Source organism: Pavona decussata, unplaced genomic scaffold, assembly GCF_977016875.1.
Source record: "Pavona decussata unplaced genomic scaffold, jaPavDecu1.1 SCAFFOLD_199, whole genome shotgun sequence".
Taxonomy (NCBI): domain Eukaryota; kingdom Metazoa; phylum Cnidaria; class Anthozoa; order Scleractinia; family Agariciidae; genus Pavona; species Pavona decussata.
In genome coordinates, this window is record NW_028145607.1 from 503,594 (window position 1) to 522,787 (window position 19,194).

Sequence of the window (19,194 nt, forward strand, 5' to 3'; positions counted from 1 at the left end):
CCAACAAAGAAGTTTGTCAGGTTTCATAACAATTGCCTTTGATTAACTATGTTTAAACATTACATAAAACTCTGCTGTTCGTGTTTTACACATTACATTACATAAAACGGAAAGGTGTGAGTGTGTGTATATGGCAGGTAAGCAAACAAAAACTCTGAAATCCTCACCAAAATGACGGCAATGTTCTGACGAAGCATACTTTTCAACATTTGATAACTTGTGATTCCAAACTATGACTTTAGATGTAATAGCAATAAAAGACCCCACGTAAGTACCAATAATGAAAAAGGGGCCCACACTATTGTGTTGACAAAGAATATGAACATTCAATTTCGGACATGTATGAATTTTAATCCTAATTGGATGTCGGATGTTTAGATTTCTTTGACGCATACGCAAAAATGATTTGCGAACACAATCTATCCATATTGTCAAGGATACCTTAATTATTTGCTTAATGTAAAAAGAGCTGCTTCTTTCAATTTTAAGAGTGTTTTTTTTTTAAATTTGTGGTCATGGTAGTGATTGTAGATTAACCTTTAGCTAGAATATTAATCTGTTTTAAACACACGTGACCCACAGTTACACGTTCACTTTAGTGATTATTAAGTCAAAGGAGAATCTAAAACTAGGTCACTTTCACAAGCAATAACGCAGTTATAGAAGCCGCGCAAACAAAAAAAAATTGTTTCAAAGAATCAAATTGGTCAGATATTTCCAACATGTAATTAATTAGACACAGATGAATAGAAAATGTGTTGAAAAACCAATACAACAATATCCTGTGCAGCTCTTTTATGATTTCCAGCGTGCATTATTTACAATTCCAAGTTAAATCAACGAAAAAAATATTATATTAAAGCCGATACCGCCAGCAACAAAAACACTGATAAATGTCAAGGAAATGAGTTCATGATTTTGGTTTCCAAAATATTTTAATTACAACATGAGGTCTGAAATTAGCATAAAAATGAAATCTAACGGTAGAATAAAAGAGTCAGAAATTCACACAGCCATAATTTAGACTATTTTGCTCAAATTATTTTTTGACAAATTCCTGCTACTCATTCTAAAATTAACAAAAGCAAATAACAGAAAATGATAACAGATTTACGTGAAGCTAAAAGTATCATCATAGTTTATTCAACTGTTCAAGCCACAGCTAAAAACAAGTAATGAAAATGGCTCTGAGCCGTCAAACTGTTTGTGAAGGTGATGGACGTTCATAAATAATAATAGATTGTAATTAGAAATATCTCATTATTTTTTGTGTTAAAGACAGATTAATGAAAAGTGCTAACTCACAACTGTGTTAAGCGAAGGGACAACATGGTTGCGTACGGCCTTGCCGTCTTTCTATTGATTTCTACCGCTTTGGTGCTAGATGTATCTGCTGGCAGAACCAATCATAAGGTTTGTTATTTTAAATCACTTCTGTCCTTTTTTTAGTTCTTTGGTATGTTTATGGGTTTGGAACAGAAAAGGCCCCTCCGGATGGACTTGAATAGAAATACGAGGGTTCAGAACCTCCAGATTTGCGGAGAGCAAAAACATTGGCCAGATTTCCCCCAAACGAAATAAACACTGCCTTTGAAACTGGATAAAAAAGTTTATTTTGAGCACTGACTTTTAAAACAGTGTCATAATTATTAGTGGAGAGATAAAATTTATTTTGTTTGACAGTAGTATAGTAAATGAGGGTTTAGGTGCTGGATCATTTTTTGCGCTAATAATTTTTCTATCGAATGGATTCATCAAATGGATTCACCAAATGGATCCGTCATACGGGGCAAGCGAAGCAGGAGATTAGCTTCTCGGCAGCGCAGCTGAGATAACAGCAAAGCTGTTAGCGAAGCGAGCAGGGGATGGAGAAGCATTAAAAACTCAGGAGGCCGTTGGTGAGAAGAGGAGCGAAGCGACGATGGAGGCCTCCTTCTTTGATAGATACATTAGATGAATCCTTTTTATTGTTTATTTTTATGGTTTTATTAGATCAAATCCTAAGGTCAAATAATATTTTCCGAAAATTTTCACCGAATAATGAAATCAAAATGTGGAATCATAAAGTGAAATCTATATGTTTTATATGTTAATGGATTCACAGCATTTGAAACAGGGGGTCGATGATCTCATCGTTTGGAACTTTCCCGCTTATGTCTAAATTAAGTCTTTTGTGTACAAGATCATGAGACAGTCGTATGATTTTTTCAGCCAATCAGAAAGTGGCTTCTGCATAATTCAGTTGTCTGGTTGACAGAATATGCTAATTCAAGTAGTTTCCCACGCGTCGGAAACAGTGTTTTACCACTTAAGAAAGGGAAAGAATATTGAATAAAATCTTGCTGCTGAAGTTTACTCACAAAGTTTGTACGACTGAAACGGCCAATCGGTTGACTGATTGGAATTTATTTTATAATGGCCATGACTGTATAGTAACGTATCGATATAGTCTTAGCTGGTTTAAGGACGGTGCCTACTATTGTTACTGCGCATACGTTCTGCGCATCGCGAGATACTCGGGTTTCCTATGGGTGGTGCTTACTAGTACAGGAATATTTTTGCGCGGTTTAAAACTATACGGAAAAAGCAGAACTTACCAAATGCCTTTGGTATCTCAAAAGAAAATTGGGGGTAACCGTGCATTTTTCAGAGAAAATTAAGCTTCAATTTAGGAAAAAATCCCATACATTGCTTTATATTTTGGCGCTTTTTAGAGATATTGTTGCTTAATTATCTCTGAAAAATGCGTGGCTACCCCCAATTTTCTTTTTGGATTTCAATAGGCCTTGCTAAGATCTGCTTTTCCCGCATAGTCATAAACCGCACAAAAATACTTCGGTATTAGTAGGCACCGTCCTTAAATAATGTTGTATAAATGTATCAATCCTTTGTTTTAACGTTCACACCACAGTTGAATATCTTAACAAAAACGTTTCTATTGGTCAGTTGCTCCAACACATTCCAAACTCTATTGTTGTTTGTGCAGGGTCAAGGCCAAAAAGGCAAACAAAAATATACAGCAAAGAAGTTTGTCAGGTTTCATAACCATTGCCTTTGATTAACTATGTTTAAACATTACATAAAACACTCCTGTTCGTGTTTTCACATTACATAAAACGGAAAGGTGTGAGTGTGTGTATATGGCAGGTAAGCAAACAAAAAGTCGGAAATCTTCACCAAAATGGCGGCAATGTTCTGACGAAGCATACTTTTCAACATTTGATAACCTGTGATTCCAAACTATGACTTTAGATGTAATAGCAATAAAAGACCCTACGTAAGTACCAATAATGAAAAAGGGGCCCACACTATTGTGTTGACACAGAATATGAACATTCAATTTCGGACATGTATGAATTTTAATCCTAATTGGATGTCGGATGTTTAGATTTCTTTGACGCATACGCAAAAATGATTTGCGAACACAATCTATCCATATTGTCAAGGATACCTTAATTATTTGCTTAATGTAAAAAGAGCTGCTTCTTTCAATTTTAAGAGTGTTTTTTTTTTAAATTTGTGGTCATGGTAGTGATTGTAGATTAACCTTTAGCTAGAATATTAATCTGTCTTAAACACACGTGACCCACAGTTACATGTTCACTTTAGTAATTATTAAGTCAAAGGAGAATCTAAAACTAGGTCACTTTCACAAGCAATAACGCAGTTATAGAAGCCGCGCAAACAAAAAAAAATTGTTTCAAAGAATCAAATTGGTCAGATATTTCCAACATGTAATTAATTAGACACAGATGAATAGAAAATGTGTTGAAAAACCAATACAACAATATCCTGTGCAGCTCTTTTATGATTTCCAGCGTGCATTATTTACAATTCCAAGTTAAATCAACGAAAAAAATATTATATTAAAGCCGATACCGCCAGCAACAAAAACACTGATAAATGTCAAGGAAATGAGTTCATGATTTTGGTTTCCAAAATATTTTAATTACAACATGAGGTCTGAAATTAGCGTAAAAATGAAATCTAAGACTATAATAAAAGAGTCAGAAAATCAGACAGTCATAAGTCATACTATTTTCCTCAAATTATTCTTTGACAAATTCTTGCTAATCATTCATTACATTAACAAAAGCAAATAACAGAAAATGATAACAGATTTACGTGAAGCTAAAAGTATCATTACAGTTTATTCAACTGTTCAAACGACAGTTTAAAACAAGTAATGAAAATGGCTTTCAGCCGGCAAACTGTCTGTGAATGTGATGGACGTTCATAAATAATAATAGATTGTAATTAGAAATATCTCATTATTTTTAGTGTTAAAGACAGATTAATGAAAAGTGCCAACTCACACCTGTGTGTTGATCGAAGAGACAACATGGTTGTGTACAGTCTTGCCGTCTTTCTATTGATTTCTACCGCTTCGGTGCTAGATGTATCTGCTGGCAGAATCAATCATAACGTTTATTATTTTAAGTCACTTTTGTCATTTTTTTTTTTAGTTCTTTGGTATATTTATGGGTTTGGAACAGAAAAGGCCCCTCCGGATGGACTTTAATAGAAATACGAGGGTTCAGAACCTCCAGATTTGCGGAGAGCAAAAACATTGGCCAGATTTCCCCCAAACGAAATGAATACTGCCTTTGAAACTAGATAAAAAAAGCTTGACTTTTAAAACAGTGTTATAATTATTAGTGGAGAGATAAAATTTATGTCGTTTGACGGTAAGGGAGATATTGCATTTTAATAGACCTTCGAAAAAATATTTCTAACGATGAATTCCCGCAATGACTATTCCGCAGCATAAAATGAAGAGATTTCCACCGAGATAACATTTTAAGATGCAGATATAAGGTTTAAGGGGCATTTCCGAAAATTAGAAGCCAGCCTTAAAAATTTCACAGAAATTAACGACTGACCTGTTAGGTATCCAGAAAACGATCAAATTTAATGGCAACAAAATTAATTGAGTCTTTCTTGAACCTCTTTGTACAATAGGTAGTATAACTTATAAAGAACCACAATATCTGTGTTACGTAGTTTTTGATTGGTTAAATGTTTAGGCAGATTAAAACGTCTTCATGCAGCAATATCGGTGTGTAAAACATGAGTAAATATTATTGTTAATCTTTTACTGAAATCCTTATTACTTAAGCTAGGAAACATGCTACATCAGCAAGAACGTGAACCACTTTTATCGATATTTGTTCACGATGCAGTGTATCTGGGCAATACGTAAGAAAGAAAATTTAAAACATCACTGTTAAACACTTTTTCTAATATAAACGTATTTTTGCGAAGTTTAAGACTGTGTGTAAAAGCAAATCTTAGCATGGGCTATTAAAATGGTAAAGGAAATTGGGGGTAGCCACACATTATTTAGAGATAATTAGCAACAATAATTCTAAAAAGCCTCGAGATACATAACAATGCATGGCATTAAGAATTTGTTATTTATTCAGTGACACAAGCATACTCTTAAAAAAGAAATTCAAGTTTTCTCAACAAGAGTCGAGCCTAAGACGTTTTTCTGTAAACTGAAGCTTCGTTATCTCAAACAAATGCTTGTTTACTCCCAATTCTCATTTTCAGTTCAATAGCACTTGCTAAGATCTTCTTTTCACAAATAGTTATCAACAATTTTGAAGTAGTAAGTATATAGCCTTCTTAGAAATTATTGTTTCGCGGGCCATCCCGGATGCGCGGAAAGTATGCGCAGTGGCAAAAAGAGGCACCGTCCTTCAAAGTTGTGAAACTGCTAAGCAATCCAACTTAGTGGAAATGTTCTTGATAAACAACCACACGACAAAAAAATGGAAAAAATGCAGGATACAGTATCGAAAAAAATTGCTTGTTATACAAAAAAATTCACATCATTCCCAGATAATATCGTAAAGTTTTTAGTTCTGTCCCATTCTAGGGCAAAAAAAATAGTAATTTCTTTGTCTAAATAAGGAAATTGAACGAGGAATGAGGAAGTTTTTCTCCGACAAATCACCCTTTATAAACTGCATCATTTTAAAACTATTTTGTTAAAACCTCCTTATGTCTACTGTACTTTCTTTATAATTAAATATATGAACCATGACTTATATTGACGCCCATAATAAACCAATACCCGTTTTATTGGAATATTTTCCGACGAATGGAAACAAATGAAAATCTAGGGAAAGTTCTCAAGCCATCCCAACACAATGTACTTCGCGTGTTAAGTTCTCACTTTTATATTTTTCCCAAACATAATAATTGGCAGTAATTCGGATCTGTGCAAATGTTAGCTTCACTGCTAAATGAGCTAAAATTGATGTAAATGTTTTTGAGTTTTTATCCTCTTGTTGATAATACTTTTGGTCACTACATTGTTGAAGATGTTTTCGATCCACTCCAGGGACAATGTTGTGATGAATGTTACCATCAAAAAGTAGACAGAGCCAAAAAAACTGACATAAAAATAGCCCAGAATATAAAGACATCACTGATGTTTTTATATTTATTTATTTATTTATTTATTTATTTATTTATTTATTTGTACTTTTCTCTCTTAGATCATAGAGAAGAGATCGTATGGTAAGTTTCAAAAAGTTATTAATAATTCATAAGCCCATTGACCTATCAGATGGTCGATAAAACATCACGTGCAGAGGTTTTAAAACCCGACAAAGCCTCGTCTTTATTAGTATGCGGTGTTTAATGTTTTTCTCGTATGCTAATATCCAACATTCACAAAAGCTCTCTTGACACAAGCTTTTCCAGGAATGTTAATGAAGCCGTTCAAAATAATGGACACGTGTTTTATCGGGTCCAAAACCACTCGGCTGCGCCTCGTGGTTTTAAATCCCGATGAAACACTTCCGCTTGTGTTTTAAACATCATATAAATGCTATATATAGTTTTTCTGATACCTTGTTTACAGACACCACCGTATATTAAATATAAAATTGACAGGAATTTGTTTTTTTATTATTATTATTATTGTAATCAGGAATGATAATGTTATCGATTTAATGATTCTACCCGTAATTTTCGTCATCAAATTATTATTATGATTATGATTATGATTATCATTATCATTATCATTATCATTATCATTATCATTATCATTATCATTATCATTATCATTATCATTATCATTATCATTATCAGTATCATTATCATTATCATTATTATTATTATTATTATTATTATTATTGATCGCAATTTTTTCCTTGCTTCCTTCCTTTTCCAGATTATGAATGTAATAAGAAGGTTATTAGTCGTAACCCTTGTGAGAAAGTGGCATGTCCTAAAGGAAAGCATGGTCCACCTGAATATTTGTTTTACCAATGCCCTAAAATGCCGAAAATCTGTCCCCAAAGAGAAATTGAGCCAGCAGCCGAATGCTGTCCAGAAAAATGCGGTAAGTCGCTTCAAATAATTATATTTTTTGTATATAATTTTTAAACGAATTAGAGATTGATTTGTTAAGGACGGTGCCTACTATTGTTACTGCGCATACGTTCTGCGCATCTCGAGATACTCGGGTTTCCTATGGGTGGTAATACAAATACAGGCATATTTTTGCGCGGTTTAAAATTATGCGGAGAAAACAGACCTTGGCAAGTGCCCTAGTTATCTATAAAGAAAATTGGGAGTAACCATTCATTTTTTAGAGATAATTTATGTTCAATTTGGGAAAAAATTCAATACATTGTTTTATATTTTGGCTCTTTTAGAATTCTAGTTGCTTAATTATCTCTTAAAAAGAAAAATGCGTGGTTACCCCAAATTTTCTTTTTGGATTCCAATTGCCCTTGCTAAGATCTGTTTTTCCCACATAGTCATATTCTGTGCATAAAATACCTCTGTATTAGTAGGCACCGTTTTTAAAATTTAACATAATTTACTTTTATTACAATTGAAGTATTTTTTTTAATAGATCATTTGCTAGTTGCATTGGACCCTATTATGAAAGCAGCTTTCATAGTGAGGTTCACAGCAACTCGAAAATGGGCTATTCAGTATAACTCAAATTAAATCGGCCGTAGATGACTGTTTTGGTACATCGTCTTCAGAGACATCTTTTCGCGTCACTCTGTATTTTTTAATGACAAGGTTAGTTTTATCAATCCCCCTTTATAGTTTACAAGCGCATGCGTCTAAGGTATTTTGCAAAACACAATCTCTTTTCCAAGCACCACTTCCTCGCGTTTCTTTGTTCCTAGCGAGGTTTAACTTTTCGACGTGGTCATCAAGGTTCTCAAATACTGAGTGCCATGGCGTGCTTGGAAACTATTTGCATAACTGTAACACCTAAAAATCTGATCGCAATTTCAGGCAAATTTAATGAATAGTTTCGTAACAGCCTTCTTAAACTCAATTATAATTCATAAATTGGAAACAAAGGAAATCACTACAGTGAAGGAAATTTGGAAAAGTGATTTTAATTAATTAGTGAATTTTTTCTTTGAATTTCTCTGAGATTTATAAATTGTTTAAGAAGCTTTATCAAATACACTCGAAAGAGTGTTTTATCCGATTATTTTTCAAACATCTAGAAGTTGGCTGAAACAACAAGGCGAAGCCGAGTATCGTGATCCCACTTTGCGGTGTTTGGAAATTGGGTGCAACATTGTTCCTCATTGTTTTCATATATCATTTAACCCAACTTTTATCCAGTTCAGAACTCAAATAAGTCGGATTACACTTTTCAAATTAGTAATATGTCTTTTGAAACAGGTTAATATGATGAAAACTAGAAGGATGTATTATGCATTTAAAAAGTAATCTCAGATGAAAGTGTATCGGTCCGGATTAACACATTGCTTAAACCAGCCCATTTCTTGTCAACAGTTTGCAGTGACGGTAATCGAATGTATTCAGCTGGTGAGAAATTTGAGTTTTCGAAAGACGGCCAGCATTACAGCTGCGAGTGTGGATCAAATGAGGTACCATCCTGTCAGCCTATCTTCATAGGTAAATACGCAACAGTAAAATAAAACTTAATGACTGGTCTCGAGGGAAACACCTTATATTATTTCTCCGAGGACTAGTGAAGGGCCATTTGCGGACAAAACAAACAAGACTTTGAAAAACTCGCTAGAACCTTATGACAACATCACGCTCCCTCACAAGTCGTTTTGTTCACATTTTAAAGCAGTCAACATTCGTTTGGTAACAGTTCTCCGTTACCCTCTTACGTCATAGTTTTCGCACTTGTACAAGCTCATAGGCCTTGGAACTTGCTTCTAAGGGCGAGTTATCACTTCCTAGGTTTCACACTCCTAAGAGAAAGGAGTGGGAAACCTAGGAAGTGATAACTTGCTAAAATGGCCTCAAATCAGCACAAAATGGCAAAAAGACAATAGGTAATACCCCTTAGAAGCAAGGTATGTCATCATTATTAAGAACTTTCTAGTATTTGTACCTCCTAAATCCGATCGTAAATATTCCCATACAAACTCTTCTATTTGCGCCCGTTGACCGCTATTACGCAAAAATGATCATCGCTCACAGCTTTAGCTTGGGTCGCCTGTGCACAAATTAACAATGATAGCTACTGCATAAGACTGTTATAAAAATCTCCACCAAGAACATTCGAGAATATCGTTTCGTCGCAAAGTTAATCCACATGAAACAAGGCAGGATAAATTTCCAATGTCACTTTGATAATGACTAAAACAATACGTGCTTTCTTTAAAAATACTTTTAGCCTTTGAAAAGTTTCAGATTCGAAACATTGTAAAATGTTTACAGCGCGACCACTCTTACGGGGGTCAGCAAGTAAACCCCAAAAGTTTGGAATTATTCACTGTTCGTATCCTACTGTGATCTGATTGGCCAGTGTTTAGTAGTCGTACTATAACAGTAACTTCTGATGGGTATAACTGTAACAGTAACTTCTAATGGGTATAATTTCTTCTCAGTCCCACCAAAGGAACCCAGGCCCCCACCAGTTTTCCCTCCGCCTGGAAAAGTTCCCTCCGAAAGAGAAGCGGTAAGTGCCAAAGGGCTGTTCATCGACAAAGAATGTTTTTTATTTTCCTTTCTAATTTTTGGCATTGGTGACTGCCGAGGCCATATGGGGTGAATGGGGAAAGGATGGCTCAGGCTTTTTAACCTATCTACCAAATGGCTGCCGATAAATAATTCTTTGTTTGCATTCAAATTACCCTTACTAGCGCCGTTAGCATTTGCAAAATTCAATAGAATTTTTGCTCTAAAACAAGATTAGTAGCGCTAATTAACATATATCGACAGGAGTAACAAATCGGCCGCCATTTATGAAAAAAGGTCTATGGGACGTTGCCCAAACGTACGACGCATGCGCATACCCACCATAATTTTAAAAACAATACAAATGCCATATTGTTCATCATCGTGGTTCGAAATAATAGGTGAGTTTAATCGTTTGTCTCACGATTGAGTCACATAGATGTGGATCGCGACGTTTCGACCGCTACATTCGCGAATACTGATATCATACACTCCATGTCTTCAGCTACGTTCATCATCAGGCTTTTAATTTGAGACCCACCTTGGTACAGTTGTAGGGTTAAAGAGGCTTTTGGCATAAGAGTTCACTCTGACAACATCAACAGGGATAATGGAATTAAAATTCCAGAAGCATGGATGCCAAGGATCAAACAACACAGCAGCCTATCGGTACCAAAGCGGACAATTTCTAGTCTGAACTACAAGGATAGGAATCCTCCAGTCAACAACGGTCTAAGAGCCTAATCAACACAAACCAAGGTGCTACTTATAGTGTTATGCAATCAGTAGACACCATCGCGTGATGTATAGCGGTCAAAACGTCGCGATCACATCTATGTGGCTCAATCGTGAGACAAACGATTAAACTTAGGTATCAATACAAATGCCAGTTCGTTTGCGTAAACACAAACTACCCACCCTTGGAAAAAAATCGCATCACGTTGTGGTGTACAGACATTAAACCGGCAGTCTCATAACTATATTTAAATATGACTTAATTTTCCAAAAGGTGGCCTGAGCTCACCACTAAGCGAAAGGACCAACATCTAGCAGTTACTCTTCACTCTGTGCACCCCTGACACTCACCGCTACCACAGAAAACATGGGACTGTGGCAAGGTACCTGAGATTGGCCTTTCACCCTAAATGAAACCGATATGTTGTTTTAAGACTTTCCAAGAAGTGTTTTGACTAGAAAAGCAGTGAAAATTAAATCGGGGCAACATAACAAGCCCTTTCTCTCCACCCCTCCCCTCCCCCCAACTTTAGACTCATGACCCCACTAATGCCATCGCTGACAAAGTGCAGTCTTTTGGCAGAGTGCTGGTGTATCAGAAGATGCAACCCCCCCCCCCCCCCAAGTTGTAACCCACGGCAAGGTGTTGAAATGCAGGTTAAAGGCAAACCAAGCTGAAAACTTCTAGTGAACATTTTGGTAAAATCAGCTCAGATACATGTGTTTATCTTTTTCTAGGCGCAAAACGAGTAAAGAACGCAGTAATCTCTTTATGAGGTCGGGGGAAAGCAATCAAGATTGCAACTTACAATTTACAGACTAACACTTTAATAAATCGATTGAAGATATGTAAGTCAAACAGGAAAAATGATAACTAGTGTTGAGGAACTTGGTTGAAATAAGTTGTTTAGCTAGAAAACATTAGTGTAGAACTTTAAAAGTCCCAAGTAAATAAAACAGCAAAGCAATGAATCAGTGTATCTGGTGTTTATGAAAGTGCATATGTGGTGTCTTCTTCAAAGGGGAAATATCTGGTAAATTTAGGGAAGGGGCTCTCCCCTCCCCTTAATTTTATGACCAGAACCGAGACCCGCTGGTCCTTATACCAACCCCTAGAACCAATACCCGCTGGTCACAACACCCACCCCCCTCCCCCTGCCCCTCTCCTTAATATTTATGTTCGAACTAGCGCGTTTGAACGAGCTCAAATCTGAACCAGCGGACATGTTCTTATCGGCTTCTGTCGTCAATTTCGGCCAGTGTGCCATTGTTTGCCATTGTGTGCCATTGTGCCAATTTCGGCCAGTGTGCCAGTTTTTTTTTTCCTTTTTTGTGAACACTGAATTGTGCAAAATTTAATTGAGTGTTTAAAATAATTATTTTTTGTTTAATCTGAAAACGGCAAATTGAAGTCTTGAAAATTCACGCTTGAACAACACGGGTGCTATTTTGATTGATATTTGATCTTTTACGCATAGGACAAAAGCCTTGCATTCTGGCATTAGACCTATAAATATATGGGCAGACAACGCATTCTGATTGGTCGGTTTTTCTGGAGACAATAAGGGACCGTTCATTTTTTATGAGCATGGGGGGGCTGGTGGGATTTGGTTATTTACCACTACGAAACTGTATGACCCCCCCCTAGCATGCAATTTTTTTCCACATGGCCCCCCCCCCCCCAGCAGAAACAATTTTTTTCTGTTGACCCCCCCCCCCTCCCGCCCAACCAGAAACAAATCATACTCCTAACTTTAACAAAACGCTTATGTACTGTTTATATCAAAGATAAACGTAATTGTTACTGTGATTTCTTTACAGTACTATTAAAAAGTTACCGTTCTCTGCTTAGGTAAAGATTTCTCGTTTAAAAAAACATTTCATAGATAGCAACACGTTTACGACAACGACAAACCCTAAATTTCCATTTAGATTCTCAAATGAACTAGAAAAATTAATCAAGCAAATGATTAACGTGAAATAACTCCCCTTCGAGTAGAAACAATTAATACACGTACAGATCTGACTAACAAAATACGGATCGAAGCATGCCAATCAACGATTACGAGTCATATCAGTAAACAGAAAAAAACAGCGGACACACAGATATTAGGCGCGTAGGTAAGGGTTAGATAGGGGTGTTCGTTGAGCCCCAAATCTTGCTGAGCGCTGGAGGCGCTCTTACTAGGGGGGTCCGGGGGCATGCTCCCCCGGAAATTTTTTAAAATCTAGGTTCCCAGAAACCTCATTTCCTGCATTTTTAGACCCATTTTAGGCGAATCACAAATTTGTTTTACAGCAGCTTTTTAAGCTATATACATCATTTCTGCGGCATAATTGTTTCAACTTAAACAAGAGAGTTCAATGTACATTCCGCGCCCTGCCAAGTTCTGATAGCTATTCGATCTGCTGATAGTCATACACCAAGCTGGTAAACTGCATCATTCTCGGGTGTAGGCCTTCGAACAAATTGACTATCTCGTCAAGATTGACAGGCATATCATATTTGATGTGCATTTAGAACCAGGGCGGACATTCTACTCTCTCGCATGGTACACCTCATGTAGTTGTTCAACCTCCTCATTGTGCTTTTTCTTCCGCCAGTATTGATCTTCAAAGGGGGTTCGTTCAAACCCCTCGAACCCTCCTCCTACGCGCCTGGATATTAAAGTACTGCTATTAAAAATGACAGTTACAAGCTTTTCTGAAGATGGCCTCTGCTCAGATTTACCGTCAACTGAAGTCACCAACAACAGTTCTATTATTAAAAACTAATCTGGATGTTCACACTAGGCATACTTCTGAGTCTACTGATACTCCTGGGTTCAAATAATTTACCAATCAACAGTATTTATAAAAGTGAGTACTATTAAACAGAACATTAAACAATCTATTGATATAGTTCTGAGTACAACCACTTAATAGAAAACTACTCCCCCACGGATGATTCAATAGTGAGACTGTTACGTTTTTATATTGATTTGAACTTGTACAAACATAGGTGTCTACTTCAGTTTATATTCATTATTGATTTTCCAACAGATATGCTTCATTTCCTCAGTTGTTGTTAATATGAAATGCAGATTTCGACCTCAGTATGTAAAACAAATTAAAAGTGGTTAGGAAATTGAAATAATATTCAATTTCTTCATCTGTTTCTGTGTTGAGCTACTTTCAATTTCCCCTACTAGCCAATTATTGCTGGTGACCCCCCCCCCCCCCTCTTTCACTCAATTTTTTTTGGTAGCCCCCCCTTTAGTGCCATTTTTTTTCTCGTGGCCCCCCCCCCCAAATCCCACCAGCCCCCCCATGCTCATAAAAAATGAACGGTCCCTAAGAACAATAGAGCAGGCGCGTAGGAGGGGGGGTTCGAGGGGTTCGAACGAACCCCCTTTGAAGATCAATAATGGCGGAAGAAAAACTTTAAATAAAGTTCCTGTGGTCGAAATACATCAACCAAAGAAAAATAGAGATATAAACCCGTTCTTTAAGCCTTATGTCTTATCCTCAGTAAAAATAAAAATTGTCAAGAACCCTTGGAGATTAATTAAGTAATGACGTTTCATTTTTGCGGTAAAACCGCATCCGCCCGATAAAGCCATAGAAAAGCATGCTTTGCGATAGGTTTTGTTCTCTGAATGCGATTCACTTCAAACTTAATAGTTCAAGCCTTGTTGAGTTTCACGCGCAATTACGTACAAGTTCGCCTGAGACCATTCACTTGTGAATGTGAACGTTCCATAAGTGCAATTAATGTGGAGGTTGAACAACTACATGAGGTGTACCATGGGAGAGAGTAGGCTGCCCGCCCTGGCTCTAATGGATATCAAATATGATATGCCTGTCAATCTTGACGAGATAGTCAATTTGTTCGAAGGCCTACACCCGAGAATGATGCAGCTTACCAGCTTGGTGTATGACTATCAGCAGATCGAATAGCTATCAGAACTTGACAGGGCGAGGAATGTACACTGAACTTTCTTGTTTAAGTGGAAACAATTATGCCGTCGAAATGATGTATGTAGCTTAAAAAGCTGCTGTAAAACAAAAGTTGTGATTTGCCTAAAATGGGTTTCGAAATGCAGGAAATGGGGTTTCTGGGAACCTAGATTTTCAAAAATTTCCGGGGGAGCATGCCCCCGGACCCCCCTATTAAGAGCGCCTCCAGCGCTCAGCAAGATTTGGGGCTCGACCGAACACCCCTATCGAAACCTTAGCTACGCGCCTGTAGAGGACAAAAATATCCCCTCTAAGGGAGGTGAGGAGCGAACATGAAACTGCGCAATATCGCGTCAATGGGTTAATTTAGGTTTAAGGAATAAACTAATGATTACGTAGTGACTGAGTGAGTGCCATTCGACTGCCTCCGAAAGACTATGGAATGAATAAGTTGGCCATGAGCGAAAACACAACTGCTTTGCAGTCTAGATGAGCCACACCCAAACATGGCCGCTATCAGGGGCGGTTTTTTTTTTAACGAATAGCCGCTGCGTTTTTTTACAGTGGCTATTCGTACTGCACCCGTACGGCGACTTGTATTTGCTATTCGCACAGGAGTCAGAAGATTTCATAGGATTTCTCTGTAATTCCCGATTCTTGCTTATCCAAATTATCATATTTACCTTTAGAAGGATTAAGCGAATCCAGTGAGTGCCCTTTCTTTGAGCCAGATAAGTTTGCGTACTCTTTGCTCACTAAGCGAACGAGCCACTTGCGACACTTCAAACTTTTTCCGAGCTGCATAAACTGGCACATGTCAAGCAACCTCTTCTTCACAGAGAAACTGGCTACAATTTAATAGTACACTGAAGGTTAAAAGTGTGCGAAAAGAATTTTTTATACCTTATAAATAGTTATAATACACCGGCTTGGATCGGGGGGTAAGTGGCAACTTGGTAATTCAATGAATTTGAACTCAAGTTGGTAATCTCGTACGAATTATTCGCATTTTTGCTATTCATACGGGAATTCTTCTTCCTTCTATAGTAGGCGCAGTTTCAGTCATTGTAGTGAAAATTTATACCTGTGTTTGAAGGAGAGGTGTGTTCTGTTATCTTCAACATAATTTCTGTACGGAAATGCGAGCGCCCAATAGGTAAATTCTTCCAATACGTGTAACTCCCATTTCGCGGCTCTCTGGCCGTACGAATAGCATCACGCAGGTTGGGAATACGGGAGTCCACGGAGCTGCTTAAGTTCAGTACACCACCGGTCTAAATTTCTCAGCGTTAGATTTTTCCTTTCATAAAAAGTCAGACAGCTTGCGTTTAGTTTGTTCAAGGATGGATGCTTGGAACTTTTTTCTCCTTCCCAATAAGGTGACGAATGAATCTTAACGCAAACTGTCCCACGAAAGTACAGCTGGACAAGTATTGTCTAAGGAAAGTGTTCAACTATAACATTCAAAACCAGGCTAGCGATTCTTAAATTTAATGATAACTTTTATTGATACTCAAAGGAATCCCACATGAATAGCAAATACCAGTCGCTGTACGGTCACTTCTAATCACGTGGCGTGTGCGTGAATATAGCGCAAAACAATTGATCGCGAGTGGGTCGTTCGCTTAGTAAGCAGAGAGTACGCAAACTTATCTGGCTCAAAGAGAGGGCACTCACTGAATTCGCTTATTCCTTTTAAAGGTAAATATAATAATTTGGATAAGCGAGAATCAGGAATTACAGAGAAATCCTATGAAATCTCCCGTACGAAAGCAAATACAAGTCGCCGTACGGGTGCCGTACGAATAGCCACTGCGTTTTTTTAAACCGCGCAATCATTTGGAGGGCGATAAGGCAATTAGTAAGAAAATGCAACAAATACACAACGGTCGTTTTATTACTTTGGAATTGCTGAAACACATCTAACGCTTTACACGGATCCCTTGCAAGCTCCACATTTGAGATATGGCTAGCCAGCGTGGTAGACGCATGAAAAATATCGGGCGCGCGAGGGAGGGAGACACACGCGTCTCCCTCCCCCGCGCTCCACGCTCTTTATCGCGCCCTATGTATTTTTCATGCGCCTGTCACGCAGGCTAAGATTTGTCAAGAAATGCACAATAATGATATGTATGAACCGTATTGTTGCGTATGATAGACATCACGAGGTGTCCCCTACCCTAAACTCTTACTAAAACACAAATAATTCCGTCAAACATGAAGTAATATTAAAATGACAAAAAGGTTCGTCTTATATCAAGTACCCAAATTCAGAAATAGGTGCATTTCTGGAAATAAGGGTATTTATTATATGGCTGGCTCCACGAGCGGGCAAGATGAGACAAATCCTGCGCTGTGATTGGCTACCCGAGCGGGCAAGATGGAGCTATCTTGCCCGCTCGGGATTACCCGTCGCCCGTTCGCTTGGCATAGAAAGTTTAATCCCAACAACAATGCAATCTTTTCTTCGATTTTCTCGTTGTTTGGGGGGAAAACGCTCGCTAAAAAGTTCGGTAAACTCTCAACATTTACCTAAAGGAAAGGAAAGAGAATGGAATCGTCCTGATGTAGTGAAAATTTTGTTTCAGCTACAATGAATGTGAGTTGAACCGGTGAGTTGCTCTGCGAGTAGTATTTTAGATAGAGTTGATTTTGTAAAACTTATTGTCTCAAGTCGAGTGCCAAATTGATAAATTCTCTAGGTTTGCAATGACTGTATTTAAATCATAGCGTAGTGGAAGTTGCGTTAAGTGTTTAGAGCAGTTCAGAAAAGTATTTTTCTCAAGTTCGCCGAAGAAGCTCACGTTTTTAATTTAGCCGTGTCTTGCTTGTTGTAAACAATAAAATCTTAGCAAAGTTTCGCCCAGTTTTCTGATTTACCCGCTCTTTTTTTTTCGGCTTATGTTTGCATATAATCTCAAAATCTATTGTTTCATTCAAGAATTAATGATTGGAAGCCGAAAACTGTGTAAAATGTTTATTATTTACGCCACCGCGCGATCGGCTGAAAATGGCGAGTTTGCCGGATTCTATTCAAATCTTTCCGCTCTTGCGAAAATCTAATTTTTTCGTTCTCAATAATTGTATACTCCCTTTAAGCCATTATAAAGTTAAAACCTTGAGATAATTTAGGATTCCTTGTTTTCCACGATTACATGCTAATCCAAAAATGCACTGAAAACAAATCTTGCACCGGCCGGCTATGAAAAATTTCTTTCCGAGTAGAGCAGTTTCATGTCCTGTTTTGTTTTGTTGTTGTAGTTTTAACTTGAAGGTAAAGCCATATAATAAATCCTTTATTGACCAAGGTTGTTCGATCAAGATGGCTGGATATTGGCCTCGTTCTTTTTTTGCGTTTTTATGGACCTTGACTTCGTCTCGGTCCATAAAAACGCAAAAAAAGAACTTGGCCAATATCCAGCCATCTTGACCTCACGGTTGGTCAATAACGCATATATATTACAAATAAAAAGTACTACATTTCTTTCTTGTTGCTTAATACAGAGAAGCCATTCATAAGATTATTTTTCCATCAAAAAACGTTGGGAGTTTAAAGCTGGGTACACTCTTATCACACTGCCTCTAAACAGAGGACATTTTTACCCTCTGATAGTCTCAGAATTTGATTTGATATATGGCAAACCATTTAACTAAAGCTCATTCACTCTATGATTGTCCAGTAAGTAAAACAAGAAACACAACAGATGAAGCTGTTTTCGCAACAATCTTAGAGCTTGAAAAAGGCCAGGACCCGGTTTTTCGAAAGCCGATTAACGCTAATCTGTGATTACGAGTTAACCGAGATTTTCATTTCACTTGCTAAAAATGTCTTCAAAAAGCTTATTCTAAGCTGTTGGTAAAGAAAATTCTATGTCAAAACTGAGGGACAAAAATATTTTTGAAGAATCTTTATTGATTAGTCATCAAACTTGAATCAAATCTCACGTAAACCCAGGATAAGCTTAATCAGGCTTTGAACAACTGCGCCCAGTAAAAGAGTGTATGTCCGAAATTTTATTTGCTAGATCAAATCTTCATGTTGTTTTCATGTGAAAATCGCAAAAAAATAAAACATCCCTATTAATTTTCTTCCCTGAACTTGAGACGTAAAACGTGAAATTTCACTTCCGGTGTGATACAATATACCGCGCAGGATTGCAGACTGTCGTTAGTATAGCTGTGACGTCAATACAGGATCGCTACTTTCGCAGTTTCTCTATTCCTCAGTTGTTTCGTTGTTACGATTCAATACCCCGGGTCACTATTTCGTCCACACAGTTTTTTCCCCCGCACGCCAAAAACAACTAAGGAACCGAAAAACCGCAAGACTAGGGAATTTTTAACGATGACGGCGAAGGCAACGAGAACGCCACAAAACAAAAGGTTTAAAGGGCAAAAACAATCACTCTGCACGTGCTATATGTTTTTGTACACTTTTTTGCCGTCATCAGCAAAACAACAACGTGACATGACCAAATTGAAGGTTTTGTGAAGAACGCGAGCACACGATGGTGATTTTTCCTTCTTCCTCCTTACATGAACGCCGTTCCTATCAATTTTAATTCCAGGATACTTTGCCTACAT

The 19,194-nt window shown here is 37.4% G+C and overlaps 3 protein-coding genes across 3 annotated transcripts in view; 2 read left to right on the forward strand and 1 right to left on the reverse strand.

Moving 5' to 3' along the window:
- The window catches only part of LOC146461337 (ras-like protein 1), a 193,430-nt gene that overhangs the window by 135,057 nt on the left and 39,179 nt on the right, over window positions 1–19,194 (forward strand). The gene's annotated exons all lie outside the window — the stretch shown is intronic.
- LOC146461342 (uncharacterized) overlaps window positions 1–19,194 on the reverse strand; it is a 100,711-nt gene that overhangs the window by 52,568 nt on the left and 28,949 nt on the right. The gene's annotated exons all lie outside the window — the stretch shown is intronic.
- Window positions 1,208–19,194, forward strand: part of LOC146461344 (uncharacterized) — a 227,734-nt gene continuing 209,747 nt past the window's right edge. The window contains exons 1-5 of the mRNA XM_085087003.1: window positions 1,208–1,413; window positions 6,510–6,531; window positions 7,190–7,360; window positions 8,794–8,916; window positions 9,867–9,937. Coding sequence (XP_084943129.1) covers window positions 1,330–1,413; window positions 6,510–6,531; window positions 7,190–7,360; window positions 8,794–8,916; window positions 9,867–9,937 — 471 coding nt within the window. The 5' untranslated portion in view covers window positions 1,208–1,329. The remainder of the gene's footprint in view (window positions 1,414–6,509; window positions 6,532–7,189; window positions 7,361–8,793; window positions 8,917–9,866; window positions 9,938–19,194) is intronic.